An 18,992-nucleotide genomic window follows, 5' to 3' on the forward strand; every position below is an offset into this window, starting at 1 on the left:
AGAGACACACAGTGTGTCAAGTTAGCATCTGGAAAACTCCCAAAGAGTCCACTGACTGGCTTGGTTTCCATCTGTTGGGTTTGGTCTGCTTTTTTTGAAGGTTATCCAGGTTATTATATGAGTGTAAGGTGGTCCAAGACAGACCAAGCATTGTTTAAAGCCCTCCTTGAAAAGGAGTTCAGGAGATGAGAGGCCTTGGTGCTAATGAATAACTTCATTTTTCTGTCCCCGATGGGTGGAGGACGTCAGCACTGTCAGGATTACATACAAATTCCTCCCTTTCTAGAAAATATTGATAATCACCAGAAAGAAAATGTCTGAAATTATCTTGAAATGGTGTTCATATTCGTCATTTTTTTATGGCATAAATCTGAGGATATGAAAGAAAAGTAGTACCAAAAATGTACAAATAAAGCAAAGTTGCCCAATAGAAAACCAAATGTAGAGCTAATAACCATGACCACATGACCCAAACACTCTTTCTCTTACACAGGACAGTTAATGTGTGTTACTGTGCATGTGTGTGTTCCGATCAGTGTGTGTGTCCGCGTCCTCGGTACCTTTATCGCTAAAGTCGTCGACCAGGATGACCTCTGCTATGAGCTGTGGAGGCGAGCGGTTGAGGACGCTGTGAACGGTCCTCAGCAGCGACGACCAGCCCTCGTTATGGAAAGGGATGATGATGCTGGTGTTGGGCAGCTTCTCTGCGTACAGCTTCTGTTTACAGCTACACACAGGACAGATAAACACAGAGATAGAGCATTTAACAGGGGTGGGGTGACAATTTCACCACTCTGTCCTTCTTTTGCTGCATCCACCTCACTGAGCCAAGCTGAAACTAGAGCTAACAGTAAATCGTAAGGTAGCTCAAAGTCCTTTTCAGAGCAGGGATCCTGCATAAAAAAAAAACAAATCAGCACAGAAGACATTTAAAATGATCCATTAGGTAAAAAACCCACAGTATCACAGTGACATAGGGGAGCTGTAATATTCAAACAAATTAGTCTATTTGCAGACGAATCCATAGACAAGTCCATTAAAACCAGTGACAGTGCCCGAAGAGCTAATGCTGAAACTCAAATTCTACAGATTTTATCTGGACAAAAGGATGCAGCAACTTTTAATAACCCCTCCCCCAGCCGCTGAATGGAACCTGAGTGCAGCCGAGTGGCACTGACATGTTCCTCCTGTGCCAGGGACAGCTTAAATTTGATTATTTTCAGCACACACAGCTGTTACCGGCTGCCAACACGTGCTCCGACGTCGTGTTACAGCGATCACCTTGTACATGATGATCGCAGCAAGCGGCGGGAGCCTTGCCGAGGAGCTAATCATGGGAAGAGAGCTACGTTCCCTCGCTGGTGGAGAGAAAGTGTGCGGTGAACTGTGTCAGTCAATCAGCGTCTGTGTTATTCATTCAAATATGAACAGTGTGAGACGGGCAGGCTGAGTGATCAGCAAGGCAGGCGGCTGGTGACTCTTAACAAACTCTGTCCAATTCCACGGGGGATGGAGGTGTGTGTGTGTGTGTGCTTCAATTAAATGTTGTCAGCGTGCAGAAATCGAATGTGTCAGTCGCAGGCCTGGGAGTGGTTGCCTCTCAGGCACAGACAACATGCCAATCACTGGCCAGACGTGAGTATGTGTGTGTGTGTGGAAGGGAAGTGAGCGGGGTCAGCAGGGAGACCAGGTGTGTCCATCTGATTGGTCACAGGAGAGTGACAAGTGTCTGGCAGTAATGGGGGCTACACCAATCCTCAACACCATTGGTTCATTCAGCCTATTTACATGCTAATAATTCAATTACAATCAAGCACTGCTGTGATTAGAGCATGTGTCTGGCCATTTTGTATTAGTTTCTGTGTAATAAGCCCAAATCAGGGCTGCAAAACGCTAAACTACTTGTTTTTCAATGTTAATTCCATGGCTACGGTCTTAAATCTATGGGTAAATTTGTGTCTGTACCTTTGAGTGCAGACAAGCCACAGTAAGACTTGTGTAAGGTCAAGGAGGGCCTGCTTATATAAACACTGATAAAAAGACTCAGTTCTCCTGGGAAACCAGCAGACAGGTAGCGTTCAAAGCTGCTTTCCACATGAAAGAGAAGGGAAGGTCAAGTGTCAGAGAAGAGCTCTCGTCAGGCAACAGAGAAGCAGTGATTAAAGGCCTTCCACAAAGCCATTGTGAGATTGGAAGGGTGCACACGGTCCAGAGGAGCCTGGACAGGTTCTGTTTTCTTACAGAGATGTTCTCAAACTTTAAAAAGATTTTGAAGTTGCTTGAGTTTCTGAGCTCATTTAACAAGTGCTTTCATACGTTTACCTGAAGGTACAAACACACAGGACTCACTTTGGATGGCGGATGTCGGGGAGGGAGCGGTTGAGGGAAATCCGGTCGCTGACATAAATGTTAAAGCCGTTCTCCCGGTAAGCCTGGTCGATCCGGTCACTTTCTGTCAGAGGGAACGGCTTTCCCTGTTCACCATTGCCTGCATCAAACACACACATGCAGGTCTGTGATAAAAACAAACTCTTCATCAGTACCCGTGATGCAGTGTGTGCGTCCCAGACACCGAGACACATGCATCTGGAGTCAAACACAATTTCAAATGAATGCCAATCTTGCTGTGTCTGCTCAACAGTTTTGGGGTTTTTGGTTTCGTTGTTTCGTGCTCTATTTGAAGGTTTCACTCTCATCATGTGTCATGCTTTATTTTGTTGCACTGTTATCTGTTTCTCTGTTTTTCACCTGTCCCTGTTTATCCCCCTGCGTATTTAGTCCATGTGTGTTCCCTCTTTCACTGTTAGTTGGTTTCCTGTCTGCGTTCTCCATACCCACCAGTTTGTTCCCACGTCATTATGACTAATTAAGATATCTATTGTAACTGTGTCATCCCTTTGTCGGACTTCCTGTCTGATCTTTAGTCATGCATAAAGTTTAATGAATTTGTGGGACATACAGTATATCCCAGTGGCAGTTAACACATTAATCACTCTCTAACAACTCTTTTCCACACACAAGCACTACAAAAACTGAGCTCATCAAAGGAGTGCATCAAATTACACTGTGCTGCACATTTCATTAGCCACTCATCAATGCACTCCAAACAAAAACACACAAAGATGCATGCATGGAGGCTGATCTATAGTCGGAGGAGAGCATCAAATTAAAGTGAGCTGCCTTGTTCCATTAGGCAGAAATGATCCGTCTACACTCCTGAAGGTAATAACTGGGGAAAATAACACCTCACTTTAATGGCTCATTGCAGAGATAAACTCTTCTACTTAATGTTGTTCTTTTCTCAGTATAATACACGTGTTGCATAGATCATTTAAATTGTTTTCTAGTCCTCCAATCTGAACCCTCACAAACACATTTAAAAGGTTTTTCTTTTTGTGACCAAGTTACAGATTTTTTCACAATTTAACCGATATCTGTATTCTCTCGCTGAAAAAACACATTTTCTGAATAGCTGTATAATTTCATCTCATAATTTAGGACTATGCGCATGCATTTCATGCAAATTTAAATTCTGGGTGTTTTCAGCACTAAAACATACACTAGTCTGTATATGCAGCTAAAACATCCAGACTCAGCATCTCTTCAGACTGCTGAGACACAAGCTGTGTCGCAAATTTACACTTCATACTTCTCAGCAGGTGTTGAGCATAAAGTGTATGTAGGTGTTTTGTGATTAATTTCATTGTTAACGTCATTTCCCATTAGAATAAAATGAAATACAGCTGTAGAGTTGCCAAGTGGGAACTGGTGCCAAATGGAATTTCTTCTTGTCTGAATTACCACTTCAGTATTTTCCTTTTAATACTATTGTCAGTGTCTCATAGCACAGAAACACAGGAGTGTGTGAGGGTCACAGGTGTGGACTCAAGTCACAAATTTGATGACTTTGACTTGACTTTGCAAAGACTTGCAACTTGGATACTCTTCACCCAAAATTTGTCGCTTTGTTATGCTGTGAATCAATTATTTCCCTCTATTTCCTAAATCAGCATTAGCGCCACAGGTCCAGAATTAACATAATTACATTTTCTGTTTGGTGAGTACGTCTCTGAAGGCTATCAGCTACAGTGGTCGGTAGTCACACTGCTTCTGTCTTTTGTTATGTGTCTGAGTCTGAGTTTGATGCACACACATGCACTTTATGATGTATTCAGGTACACCTTTTAAGATGTTGCTGCGAATCAGAACCGCAGCAAACCAAAGCACATCCTTATTGTAGTCAGGAACAAAACCTGTCCCCGTTGTTACTGAGCCCAGAACCAAAAGAAAATTTATTAAAGCTGCTGAAACTGTTTTTCAGTCTTCTTTAGCCTTCACCTGCTGTTAGAGGTGCTGTAGCAGAATTTTAAGATCTGTTATTGAATGTTTGTTGCCCAAACACACCTTGGGAGTCTCAATCTTCATTTTAATGTCAGAATCAGAATTCCTTTATTTATCCCCAAAGGGAAATTCTTGTACTTTTAGCTTTTTATCAAAGACAGCCCAGGCCTTTCCACACTGTGGAGCTGCTTTAACTGTGACTCATCATTTCATAGACAAAATAAATGAGACTTTTCAATGTGCGTCCCTCCATGGCATTTAAAGCAATTGATTTGTCCAGAAAATCTACTGTATGATCTTTTGGAGTCTAAAATCCCTTTGCTATTTTTCTACAAATCCATTCTAAATACCACCTAATTCCATAAAGAGCCCAGTCAAATCGCTTACATCTGTAATAGAAAGGCAAAGGTTCGTTTCCCATTCAAGGCCTTGGACTGAATCAATTCTTATTGTAGAAGATTAACTGTGTTTAATTATGAACTCAGCACTGTAGTCGCAGAATTGATTCACACTGCTTCTGAGAGAGAGAAATCCACTGAAGGAATTAGGAGACGAAAAAACAGTTGAACTAGAGTGTTGCAGCGTATGTGTGTGTGTGTGTAAGGCAGAGCAGAAGCCTAAATGAAACAGCAGCATCAGCAAAGAGTTTGGACCTACCTGAGCGAACAGCGTCTCTCCTCATCGCCTCATAGTCGTGCCAGTCTGTCCGTCGCACACCATCGAGACCCACCTGGACGACCCTCCTCATCTGGTTCAAACCCTGCAAGAGCCCACAGATAAATGCAGAACAATTCCACTGTGTGTAGACTGTCAGTTTGTGGAAATACACCAACCAAGCTCATTACCTGCAACTTAAGAGAACATTAGCACCAGTTATGGCCATTAAGAATGTTATGCTTTTCTGATATGAGTTATCTAGAGACGTTTCCTTGAAAAACAGACAGCTCTGACAGTATTGTCTCTGATATTAAATAGTAAAATAACAGAGATGAGAAACCTGGGTGATATAAACTTTCAAACAACAGCAGAAAAATCTTTTTTGTATGACAGCTGCAGGTTTACACAAAGAAAAACAAAAAAAGTTTTTAATTTGTATTTCACCTCAAAAATATCATTAAACTTCACTGTTGTTACACACATCCACATGCCCTCATCACCATAAGCTATTCTCCATTCCAGCATTAAAATGCAAGAGCAGCCATTTATGAAATTCTCTCCGCTTTAGAAATGACTTTCAGCGACTCAAGATATTATAGCATCATAGCACAATGGTAAATTAATTAGCTCCATGGGAGAATGCAATTAGTGAAATGTTGTTAATACAAATGACACGTCTGATTGCGTGGAATACTATTAAGCAGGCTGTTAGTGATACCACAGCACAGTCAAAGAAACCACCACGGCGAGGAATGGGAGCGTGTGTTCATTTAAGGGGGCGATAGGGCCCAAATAAAACAAGAAGAAAACATCTGAATTATGCATTTTTCTGTATGCAAACAGTAAAGCTGTATGCAGTATTGATATGGTAACATGGATGATAACTGCAGTGATCCACTGGATCGATTCCAAAACATTTGGTATGTACAGTATGAATCATTCACACGCCAAAATATGTACATATAGGACCCAGGTTTAAACTCAATAAAAACTGTTCATTCCTCTATCTGTAAGCCTGAACAAAAGTCATATTCCCAAAAATGCAGACTGGATGGATTTGACAAGCAGCCATTTGAAACACAAAGCTTCAATAACATGATCAATTCACTTTAATTAACTGTGGAAAAGCAGCATCCTGATTGTTCTGTGCCGCCTCTTTTAAAAAGTAGCAGCGACTAATTATTCTGATTGGTGGTGTGAGCGATGCAGTCAATTATGATGGATTTGTGTGAGGAGCCTCCCGTAAACTGAACTGAAGGCTGCAGAGAGGTAAAATCGGCACCAGTTAGCGTCTGTAGAACGGGAGCAGGTCTGTAGAATGCATCGCTTATGTTTCTGTTTAATCTCTTTAGTTTTGCTTTTACCGAGTATAATGGCAGTCTCTTCGCTCCTCTTTTTGCTTCATATTTCCTCTGAGTGTGTGTCACACCGGGACCTGACATGAGGCGAGAGTCCATCTGTACGTTTCCAACTAAAAGGAAGCGACTGTGCCAGCAGATGTGAAGGACCTTGCAGGGAACAAACAGCCAGGGGAATTTAACTCCCAGAAAAGCTGTCGTAATCACTCAACACTAATAAGCACAAAATGAGACTGGACACCACATTAACCCAGCATTCCGGTGGAACATCCATTTCCTCCCCACCACAGAGGCACATTCATTTTCATTCAATTCATTCCACTTCAACTGAATTCAGTTTAAAATTACTGTCATTCTGCATCACACCAGTGCACAACTAAAGGGAGTTTCTCTCCTGAGGTTACAGTAGAAACCAAACCAAAGCTGATGAATAACAAGAAAATGAAGAAATCCAGACAGAAAAAACTGTAATACAAGAATTACAGTTGTGTGATGTTATCACAGCATGAAATGTTTCTGCAAAATTAAGTTTTGGTGTCAGTCCATCAGAATTCAAAGTGTGAGCAGATTTTTCCAAAGATGCAAAGATGAATATTGACTCCCACAGTGTGGCCGAATGTAATCCAGGCAAGTGAACAGAGATTCCTAGATTTGGTCAGCTGAACTTCATCAATCCTGCTCTTTATTTGTCTTTCAGCAGCAGCCAGAAACCTTGATGAAAAGGTACATAACTATCTGTTACTGCAGCTTTACACCTCAGTTACATTAAGATAAATTCCCTTCACTGATAAAAACATCTCTTCACCAAAGCTGGGCACCATCTGACCTCCATTCAACCCCGACTGACTGAGTAACTGACCAAATCAACTCTTACACCAGGGGAGTAAGAGTGGTGCATCATTTAGACAATGGACCAATTATGTGCCACCAATTTCAGTCAAAAGGAACAGGTTGTTATAATGGAGAGCTATGAGGAACATATGAGTGATGTAACCAAGAGAGAGACACTTTTATGGCTTGAGATTCAAGATACCTCGCTAACCCTCTGGAATTTCATCCCAAAGATACAGAAATCAGTCAGACAGCAATCAGTCAACCTGTTGTTGAAAAGATACAAGCAAACCAAATCATCATTTCTCCTCTGACTCACATGCCTCGCCAAACAAACACTCCAGAGTTTCCTGACCCTTCGTCAAACATGCCGACACCTGAAACAGATCCAAATTATCTGGCTGGGCAGGTGGGGTGGCACTTCAAATAAACAGTGAATCTACACTGCAGCAGACCTGCACTGTGTACTATCGGCCACATCACCAACTTCATAAAAGCTGTCTGAAGTGGCATTCACATTGTAGAAAAAGGAAAAACAGTAAACACATCCACCTCCGGACTGCAGTTTGTGTTCTTTCCTCTGCCTCCCTGCTGTGCTCTGCTGCCTCCTTCCTATCAGCTATCATCACAGAGACGGGGCTTCACGTTGCCACAAACAAATTCCTGCTCTGGGCACTTTTCTATGCCATCAATATTCAAGGTGCAGCATAAACTAGTTAATAGGGCATGACGGGAGCTACACCCGGAGCCACGCAGCCCATGTTTTATCTCCATCAACTGATCAATCATTAATTACAAAGCACGGAGTCAAATAAGTGACAGGCCTTGATGCAAACTCACTCATTTTATCGACAAAAACATTCAGCTTGCAGCAGAGAGTGCGGGCGAAGTGGCCAATTTCACCTGCATGAGTGATCGCTAATTAACTTTCATGTGTTAGGGACTATTCATCAATTCATCTAATGTTTGCTGCTAACAAAGTATCTGTCCCTGAGTGGGGATAAACATTATGAGCTCCACTTTGAAGTGTTTTTATGGATTTGTGTGTGTGTCTGTGTGTGTGTGAGTGATAAAAGGAAAATGGCATATTGCCATTTTGCAAATAAAGAGACTGCCTTTGACTGCCATGGACAGACAGCAAGCTTTCAAATGGAGTTATGTTGAAAAACGCTGTACATGCACGTAATATCAGTACTGACCAGCTATCATAAAATACAAGAAGCATACTGCTCATTTTAGCCTATGTTGTCAAGAAATGAGCCAGTCGATATAAACATCTTTGACATTCAGGAAAGAAAAGATCGACAGGGGAAGCAACCGTGAGGTGAGTGGGGCTACATGAACAGGAAGTTGCACTTCGGGGATGTGAAAGATCTTCCCTGCTGCATGTTTTCCAACTCTTCTTCACACTTCTTATTCTTGGCATGTCTGCTAACCATCTCCTTCTGGTTTCTGAAAATGTCTTACATGTCGCGCCTGAGCAGACTCGAAAAGGTCTCCAATACTTCAAAAACCAATGAAAGTCACAATGAATGGAAATGCCACGCTAACCTCTGAGGCATCGCCTGCTCTAAAAAGAGTTACCTCATCGTGCTCTGTGGCAGCGGCTTTATTTTTCAGCCGATGTATTATGGGCCAACAAAAGAAACTTTTCTCCTGAGAAATAAATGACAGAAAAGCCAGAACAAAATGCCAGTGACCCGCGTGATCTCACCTGTACCTTCTAAATTTTCTATCAAAGCACAATGGAAAACTTTGCTGACAAAAATTAAGACCCCACAACCAAAGATGAGTTCTGATCAAATACCACAGGGATACTGTTTGTTACTTATCATATTACTATGTATTTCACAGAGTTAAGCTGAAGGGACAAAGGTATAACCAAAGTGCCAGGACAACGACTTACAAATGACATCTAAACAAATTTTGAGGTTGAGTCTATGATTACGGCCATGGGGGGAAAGGACAGCTCCAGCTCATTCACACTGCAGCAGCTTAACTGTTCACACGTACACAAACATCTGAACATACTGAAATCACTTCACTGGCTTCTGGTACAATACAGAATCACCTTCAAAATATTGTTAGTAGTCCATAAAGCCCTTAACGCTTTGACTCCTCAATACATCCCTGACTTGCGCACTGTTCATAACCTCATCAGGCTCCTCAGGTCGTCTTCCGGCTGTACATCCAAAGCTGGCTGAGGGTGCCTTTGCGTGCTTTCAGTTGCTTTCAGGCCTGTTATGCTGAAAGATGACAGCTCAACATGGGGTGGCAGACGACGTGGACTGCCTTTGTTTGCTGTAGAGGAGAAGCCGGTATTAACAGCAATGCGGTAAATCTGATAAGAACAGAGCTGCCAATTCATTCTCTGAGGAGGACGAACCAGACCACCTTGGGTCAATACCTCCCTTTTCTGTTTCCTCTTCTCCTGTGGAGAGAAAAAAAGGAAGCTTTTCTGTTATTTTTTTTTCCTTCCTGTTTTGTCAGATTACAGACAGATCCACAGATCCAACTCAAACCCCAGAGACACAATTACCTGTCTTTTCTATTCCACCTCATCCCTCTACTCCTCCTCCACCTTCAGCCCCTTCACAGACAAGTCAATCTGTGCTAGAGGCTCACCAATCCCCCGTTACCTCCTCTAAGAATGAGAAACTTGAGTGTGCACCAACTGACCTACTCCTGCCTCAGTTCAGTGAGAGGACAGGCTAGTTGATCGATGAATAAGTTTCAGGACTGTCCATTCACAAGTCACATCCTTGGCTAAAAATGTTTTGTTGCTGTGAAGAAAACATGTTAAAAGAGAAAGTCATAAAATATGGCCAGGATTTGAAAGTTGCTCGAAAAATATGGAGGGCAGCATGTGAACAGAGTAACTGCCAACTGCTGTTTGATGTGCCGCAGTTATCTTAGGCTGTAGCTATAGCTACCTTTAGCTCAGGGAGCTGTACAGCCAGAGGCCCTAAAGCTGTCCAGAACCCATCTCAACCAGGTTCAGCAGCCTCTCAGTGAGCATAGCTGGATGCAGACTGGGACTGAACAAATAGGGGATACAGTATGAAGGTGATGTACAGCGGCACAGACAAAGCCTACAACTCCGGGGACAAGAAGAGACAGCAGGCAGGAAGACAGAGAGGACAGAGAGAGTCGAACATCAGCAGCAAGTGAAAACAGGAACAGGAATATTTTCACATCTTATTCTGTAAACTGAGGATATATTTGGACCAAATCAGAGGTGACTGTGGAAAAACAGATCCAGGATGGTTTTTGTGAGTTTTATTTCATTCAAAAGCTAACACACAATGACAAATTTCCTGTTTTCAAAGTTGCAATGGTAAACATGTTAGTAAACAATTCCCCACGGACACTTTCAGCAGGCAGAGCAGCATTACCATCCCACTCGAGTCAGGAGTGATACCATCAAAAACAGATAAGGTGTGTCTGTTTCAAGTACGCCTTCAGGGCAGCACATTGAAACAGTATTCTGGGCTAAAAAGTCCTGTTGTGATATATATGCAAATCCCTCCAGGCACTTGTTCTTCGTCCTTTCTGAACAACACGTGAGTTTGAGGCAGAGAACCTCAAAGAGGAGGGTCCTGCAGAGAAGCAGTCCAACCTCCCCCCTCCCCTCCACCCGCCACCCCTTAAAGGGGAGCTCAGTGAGGCCACTGCAGAGTCCATTATCTCCCAAAAGGAGTCATTATACAGAGTCATACTGAGAGGGAGAGAGCAGGCAGAGGACCAGAAAGAGGCCAGGACTCATGGAATCCTCTGCCTCCTGCTGTCAGATGGATTGTGATGTCATGTGACACTGGTCTTACAAAATGGTTTGTCCACCTGCTGTTTCCATGAAATGGCCAGAGATGAACTGAGACATCAAGTCATGTCAGTTTTACTTATGTAGCTCAGAATCACAAATCACAGTTTGGCTCAAAGGGATCTACCATGTGCGCAGCACACAAGACCCTCACTCGGCAGGCGTCGACACAAACGCACTTGCTTCCTTTTGAGTTTAACTTTTAAATCAAAGTATGGAACGCACAAGTAGGTTCTGGGATGGATTGTGCTTACGAGGGTTTTGTTGTTGTCTTTGTCACTGTTTTTGTGTAGCTGCACAGGGAGTGAAGAAAGGCACCTGGCAGTGCAAAGTGCAGCACTTCTAGGAAAAGGTTTAACTTTCCAGAAAATGTCACATGAAGCACTGTTTTACGAGCCCGTCAATCATGAGACAGGAGAAGGTGGTTTATTTTTTTTCTGCAACAAATACAAACCGGGACAAATGGAGAGAAACTGACTATTAGAACACGTCAATGTTTATATAGAGTTGGATGGTAGCCACAGGGGGTTAAATACACACAATAAGCCGTTTCAACACCATGACTTCACTTACAGACACTACACTATATCACCATTTGTAGTGGTGATATATAAAGTGAATTGCCTGTGAAACAGCCCCATGAAACAGAAAGTGAAGGACAAAGACAGAAAATTCTGGTTGGTTCAGTCAATTGTTTTACTTCATTTCCTGAAACATTAACACCATGGATCCAACACTACCTTCAGGCAGACTCTGTGTTTGGTGAATAAGTCTTAGTGGGCTATCAGTCACACTGGTGGCTAAATGTTTGTCATTTACAGTCTCTCTGCTTCTGTCCTCTGACGTCTGCCTATGTCTGAGTGTAATGCACAAACGTCACGGTGCATTCAAATACACAATGTGTAAACAATGAAATCTATACTGCTTTGTGTTGTAAAGCATACAAGATGCAAGGAAAAAGCAAACTGCTGTACATAAAACTAGTGGACTGAATAGCATTACTCACAATCTCCGTTCCAGTTCATTCCAAAGGTGTTGGATGGGGTTGAGGTCAGGACTCTGCGTGGGTCAGTCAAGTTCTTCCACACCAAACTCATCCAACCATGTCTTTATGGAGCTTTGCTTTGTGCACTGGGGCTCAGTCATGCCTGGACGCATAGCATTGTCCTGGTCAGGGGCCGAGCCCAACCACTGAAGAACAGGCCCATTCCAGTAATTTTGTCTATATAGTTTATTTTTGATGGTACAGTGTACTCTGTATCTCTTTGCGAAGCACTTAGCTTTTCTTCTTATCTTGCAAATCCATGGGTACACATAATAAACAAACAAACAACAACAACAACAAAACTATCAAGGAAGCACACACCAGGAGCTACATACTAGCAGGACATGTACACAATCTGTGGTAGATGAGCACAAATAAAGAGGACGAACACACAGTAAGCAGGGCGAACTGTACACAAACACACCTCCAGCTAAAAGCAGTCCTCCTATCACCTTCAAACAGACTGCACAGAGCCCAAACAGCTTAAAGGTTATTAATAAAATGTGTTGGCGGCTACAGCTAGGAAACATGCAGATATCTGAATTTAAGCTGAAATTACTGCTACTCAGTACTTATACACTTATACACAGACTCTATTGCTAGCAGACGGTTTGTTTGGTGTTTAAAAGCCTGTGAAGTACGGACCACAAGGCTGATCTGTCTGCTTCAAAGCGTCCTTCCTTGACCTTGTAATAGCCATAAAACTCAAACATCAAACTCAATGCTGCAGCAGCTTGTTATTTGTTTACAAGGCTCTCACAGAGGGATTTCAGCACAATGTTGGCCCTGCACATTTCTGCAAACCACAAACGTTAGTCTTCACATCATCATTTATACAATGCGTGTCATGTGGCGTTCAGATTGCGAGTACATGATCTGATTTTCTCATCGGGAGGTGGAGGGGATGGCGGAGCTGTGACACCTGGGTGAGATGACTGCCAAGCAAGAGAGATCACAGTTTAAGACCTCTTCAACCAACAAACTGGAACTTCTGTAGTAGTCGTCTTTGTGGTGTTCATTTTGAATCAGAATCAGAATACTTGATTGATCCCCTGGGGAAATTGGGTACTTGGATACACCAAAACTGAAAGATACAGCCTTCAACCATGTATTGGGCCAAAACCTGACCAGCTCTTCAGCAGGGCGTTGTCACCACAATATATTCTATAAATATCCTTTGTTTGCAGAAATACACTTAATCTGATGAGTGGGTCTGCAAAAGACTGCAGTCACGGCAAATATGCCTCCCATTCAATATGAAGAAGGGTTAATATCCTGGGTGGCACGGTGGTGCACTGGTTAGCACTGTGACCTCATAGCTAGAAGGTTCCAAGCTCAAATCCTGGTCTGGGCCCTTCCGTGTGGGGTTTGCATGTTCTCCCTGTGCCTGTCTGGGTTTTCTCCAGGTACTCCAGCTTCCTCCCACAATACCAAAGACATGCATGTTAGGTTAATTGGCTACTCTACATTGCCCCCAGGTGTGAGTGTGTGCATGTGTAGTTGTCTGTCTTTGTGTGTGTCAGCCCTGAGATTGACTGGCGACCAGTCCAGGGTGTACCCCGCCACTTGCCCATAGTCAGCTGGGATAGGCTCCAGTTCCCCCGCGACCCTCACGGATAAGCAGTATAGAAAATGGATGGATGGGTAAAATCCCGTCATGAATTGCAGCCACCAAGCTGAGCACAAACCCTTTAAGACAAATCTCCAGGAGAGAAAAAATGTCAGCACACTCACACGGGATTTTGCTTTCCCAACAAAGGAAACATAAAAAAAGAGCACATCACAGGCTAAAAGCATGTTGTGATGGAGCTACACAGGGTTCGGTTGCAATTTACAGCTGTGTTTGTGCTGCTGGGATCACAGCCCCTACTGGCTCCTGTCCAATCCCATCCGAGCTGCTCAAATAAGCTCCAAAGTCAATAACGGCACAGACATGCAGCATGGTGGCCATTAAGTGCTGAGCCATCGTGCTGCCAGCTCAAAGTGCCGCTTCCTGTCACATCCCTTCCCAGCTCTGAGGAGGCTTCAGTAATACTCCTAGCTTTTAGATGAGCCCTTTTAACTCCACGTGGGAGATATTTGTGGTTTCACCTCCTCATGCGGACAGTGCAGTGCCAGGCTTGTTGAGATGCTGCTAAGAAATGACAGTCTTAATAAAAACTTCTGCAGAAACATGAAGATGAAGCAGTCCAAAAGGAGTTCATGTTTTTCACGCCACATGCAGAACAGGACAATAAGTCAGTGTTGCATTAAACAGACTTTAATAGAATCATTTTGAGTTTTGACTCATTTGATGTGTACCAGCAAAACACATATCATTCCCTTAAAGTCCATGGTGACACTTTCTACACTACACTACATAAACACACATAATGCTCTCTGAAGCACGATATCAACAGTCAAAAAAACATTATGGATGTGACATATAATGAATTACAAGTTCAAGTATTTTATGACTAAACTGGAGCTTGACAGACCTCACATTATGCAGCATTTCTGCGCTTTGAAAGTAAATTAGCAGCTTAGGTACACACCAGCATGCTTTTGCCACTGGACAGATTTACTTACGAGTCAAGAGGCAGAGCTCTGTTGTAGTGATGAAGGCCACGACAGAGTGAATCTCTCTGTCAGTGCTGTGTTTTTAGAGCCCTGCAGTCTTCTCTCTTCCTGTGTTTGAGTGTCTCTCCGTCAGCATAATTCAGCCTCCAGACCAGCGTCTCGTCTCTGCTGAGCTCGGGGCTTCAACAGGACCGATGTGGCTCACGTCCTCCTCCCCAGCATCCCTACATACTGTACACCTCCCCATCCAAAGCAGACTCGATCTGCTCTGCTGGACCAGAGTGGTGCTGTGTTGTTTTGAGCCCTGCAGCCAAAGGCACGTTGCTCCCTCCTTCTGCTACAGCGATCAATGCTCAGTATGGTTAAGAGGAGCAAATAAATTGGTTTAACACTAAGAGCTGTCAGTGTGCTACTGAAAGGCATTTATCCACACCGCTGTGCGCAATGTAGGGCGAGTTACCCCAAGGCCATTTTTCTTTAAATAACAAGAGAGCAAGAGCAGCCTTTTGTTCCTTCACTTTTCATAGCAAAAATTCAAAAAATGGGAAAATCTAATATTTATAATCTACCTCCAACTCTCAAACAGAAGACACAGTTTCATACTTCTGGCCATGGCTCAGTCAGTGGACGGTTTCATAAGGCAGATTCGTTCACTCAGCTAATTATTCTTCCACCCATTTTCGCTCTTCAGTCCTCCAGGCCGACCCACAAATCCCATGAATGCAGAAGAGAAGAAGAGTGGAAGCCCCGAACTGGGGTGGACAGTAGGGAAGTACATCTACTTGAGGACTGTAAAGGTATATTTTTTCAATTATGTAGTGTTTTGGAAACTCATGAATGCAGAAAAAAATATTTGTTCTCCTTCGTCCAGCAATGTATTGTCCACCACTGATCCACCACCAGAGGTTCCAATGCAACCTGTTCACAGAGAGACACGACTGCAGTTTCAGTCCCCACAGAACAGTTTCCTGTCAGGCAGTCACGCTCTTCCCAACCTTAAATGCTGCTGCTGCGACATTTGCCTAAAGGGAATAATCCACAAAAAAATATCCAAGTTTAAATGCGTCAGACTTTACCAACCAAAAAAAAGGAAATTACTGGATGACAGAAACTCTGATTAAATAATGATAGAAGCGCTCCAGGGCAGAAAAGTGCAACCAAATAAATGTAAACGAGGACACTGCTGAAGAGAAGCCTCCTTCCCGCCTACCCAGCTAAAATAAATCTTTTAAAAACAAGCGTACCAATGCTGTTCATTTATATTTTATTGTATCTAACACATCAGTGAGGGAGATTGTGTATGAATGAGACTGCAGCTCATTCTGTTTGTATTCAATTTGCTCTGATTTTATTCTGATGGTTTAAACTCTGCATCTCCTACAAGTGAAGTAGACAGAAACCAACAAGGAGAACAAAATATCCACCACAAACGTGTCTAACAAGACTTATGTGGGAAAAGGCAGAATGGGATGAGGGTATTGATTTTATCTACTTCAGTGAAGCCATAACAGCCCACAGGGAGCACTCAAACACCGAGCACAAACACACATATTGTTTCTTCCTTTTCCCTCATTTGTCCTTTGTTACGTTTGTCTTTTGCTATTAAAACGTCACAAAGAAAAATAAGCCCGTTTCCAGCTGTGTAAAAGAGGGTGTATTAGAAGCTAAAGAAAGACAAATGTCAGCGCTGCCTGGTGACAGACTGTTAAAACAGTTCTCTACTTCAGAACAACATCCAGGTCTTACAGCTCAAATGTTTCTTCTAACTGCAGGATGACAAACTTCAGAACCCAGTGCCAAAAAATGGCTACGTTCCTGACAAGGCAAAAACAGATGCTTCACGTCAGCCAAAGGTCATTAAAAGCTAAGTAAATAGATGCCGTGCTGTCACTCAGCAGTAGCTCTTGCTCTCAGAATGGGTATGGCTTCAGCTGTGCGTGGGCAGTGCTTAAACAAATCTGTGTGGAGCCAATCCTAAGTTGTAAATCTGAGCGAAATATTCATATGAACTGATCGTGAGATGAGATATTTATCATCTAAAGCATAAGCATACAAAACGTATTTTTCATTTTTCAATAGAATTCAGGCGGTCTTATGCCTTCACTGACACATAAAGTGAATATAGAGAACGGCAGGATGAGAAGGCGAGTGGGTAAAGTGATGAGCGTATATTTTACACATTAAAAAACATTAAATACGCTTGCCCTCTGGAGCTACACATAAATTATTTTGTGCTCTGGTCCCCCATCACATCTGAAGTCGTCATGGGCAGGTTTCCCTCTGCTATCTGTGGCTGAGTTAGGCACAAACTGCATGATAACTTACTAGGTGAAGTCGTATTTCTTTGATACTGATGACGGTGTGCTGGCATTGAACGTACATTAAAGCCCAGCACGCCTCATCCTGACATGCCAGGACACCTGGAATATTCATTATGAAACGATCCAGCTCAGACACGAGAATGAATTTTTATAATAATGTTTCTTAATGTTGCTGAAATGCTGAGGGATACTGAAGGCAATCCATGTAAATATCGTCTCGGGATGAAATGAAATTTGTTCCACCTCACAAAGTTACAAACAGCAATACATTTTGACTTTTATAACACACGGCAACGTGCCATGAAGGCATCCTGAGGGAGAAACGACGGAGGACTCTCACGCTGCGAAAATTAATACGAATCAGCTGAAAGGCTAAAACAAATCCACGATGAATTTTACTACAACAGTGAGACGTTTCGTTACAAAAAAAAACAAAAAAACAAAACACACAACCAACACACTCGTTACATCAGCTGAACCACAGAACCATAACAAGACCAGCACTTCAGTATCCAGTAAATTAAGTCAGCCAGTCATTCAGCAGATCTCAGAATGGATTCCAATCAATTTCTCTCATCTTCCCTCATCTCGGAGGAAAGGCAGCGGAGAAATCGAAGCCAGCATCAATAAGAGAAAACCAGTGGTGGTGAACCTTTTGTGTAAGATCACATACTGACTGTTGCATGACGCTAAATGACCTGCCTTTAATTGTAGGCTGATGAATCTGTGCTCAGCTCTCTCTCATTCTGAGGGTGGAGAAGTGACTGTTTCACACTTTGGGAGTACAATTTGGTGGCGTTTCTTCTCACATATAAACAGACACCTGGCCACAACTTGATGATAATGATGATGAAGAATAAATGCCACAGCCAATGGTTTAATCAGAGCGTTTATCTACTTCAATTATTTCAACGTCATTTCATCTAGATGAGCGTGTGCGAGAGAGCAACCATTCAGCACAGATATTATAATACGTTGGCGTTACTAACAAAATGTTTGCTGATTGCAGCTACAGGGGAATGTACTGTTTTACTTGAATGTGCAGTTTGAAGACATCACTTAGTGAGGTGGCTGCTTCTCCTTATTCTTCTCATTAAGAACCGCAGGCAGCCTTAGAGTCTGACATGACCACTTTAAACATGAGAAGTCTTAAAGCAATGAGCAAACAAAACTAACAGCATCAGATTACTTTACAGGAGACAGATGCAACTCTGTAACCGCAGCTGCTTTCAGGGGCTGCTGGAAATCTCACAAGCACTGTTTCAATGCTTCCCAGAAAAACAGTACAAGCTCCAGAAAGCAAACAAACTGAGTGGACTGACTGGTCGTCTCCGCGTCTGAAGCCTCGCTCTGCGCTCTCCGTGGTGCTGAACCTGATTCCGCCTTGTAGACCCCCTCCAGCGCTCTGAACCGACGTCTATCGTATCCGCCACTTGTGAAGTCGCCTGCGTGAATGTCTTCTTTGTTTCGAGTTTTCGGAACCGAGCAAGTGATTCCTGAATTCAAAATAAAACTGGAGGACAACTACGGCGCAGGGAGTCAGGTTGAGAACCGATAGACCGGGACTGTTAAAACCGAGTTTTTATTACCTGTAGGAGGGAGATGCCGCCCGGTCCGTCCACGGTGTCGGGTGAGTTGTCGAACACTCGGTCCCGGTACAAAGACCACAGGCCGACGTTGGGGAGGAAAAGAAGAGCCGCTATGAGCAGCCCGGCGAACTGCAGCAGCCTCTTCTCCTTCCGCCTCATCTCTCCGGGAGAAAGCGAGTGAAGCAGCGGCGGTGGTAACCAGCGAGTCCAGACTCCCTGCTTCTCCGAGCGGGGATAAGTTTCGCTCTGACTGCGGAGACGGACTGCTTTCAAGCTGGTTGATAAAGTCTATAACAGATGCGACATCCGGTCAGGACTTTCAAAACAAAAGTCCACGATTCATAAAATGCTTTGTTTTTTCTTTAAAAAAAAAAGTATTTTTATGGTAATTGTAAAAGAGAGCGCCTTTAACTGATGTGGATCATACAAAGACCACAGACCACACCTAAATATGTTTATTCTATTTTTAGA

General features: G+C 43.1%; 1 protein-coding gene across 1 annotated transcript; it reads right to left on the reverse strand.

Annotated features, from left to right (window-relative positions):
* Positions 1–498: 498 nt before the first annotated feature.
* On the reverse strand, positions 499–18,778 carry galnt10 (UDP-N-acetyl-alpha-D-galactosamine:polypeptide N-acetylgalactosaminyltransferase 10 (GalNAc-T10)). Its single transcript, XM_046411513.1, has 4 exons — positions 18,522–18,778; positions 4,999–5,101; positions 2,350–2,488; positions 499–727 (listed from the first exon to the last, which is right to left on the reverse strand). Exons 1-4 carry the CDS (start codon positions 18,678–18,680, stop codon positions 499–501), a joined length of 630 nt encoding a protein of 209 aa, XP_046267469.1. The 5' UTR covers positions 18,681–18,778.
* Between the last annotated feature and the right edge of the window lie 214 nt (positions 18,779–18,992).

Source organism: Scatophagus argus, chromosome 14 (assembly GCF_020382885.2).
Source record: "Scatophagus argus isolate fScaArg1 chromosome 14, fScaArg1.pri, whole genome shotgun sequence".
Taxonomy (NCBI): domain Eukaryota; kingdom Metazoa; phylum Chordata; class Actinopteri; family Scatophagidae; genus Scatophagus; species Scatophagus argus.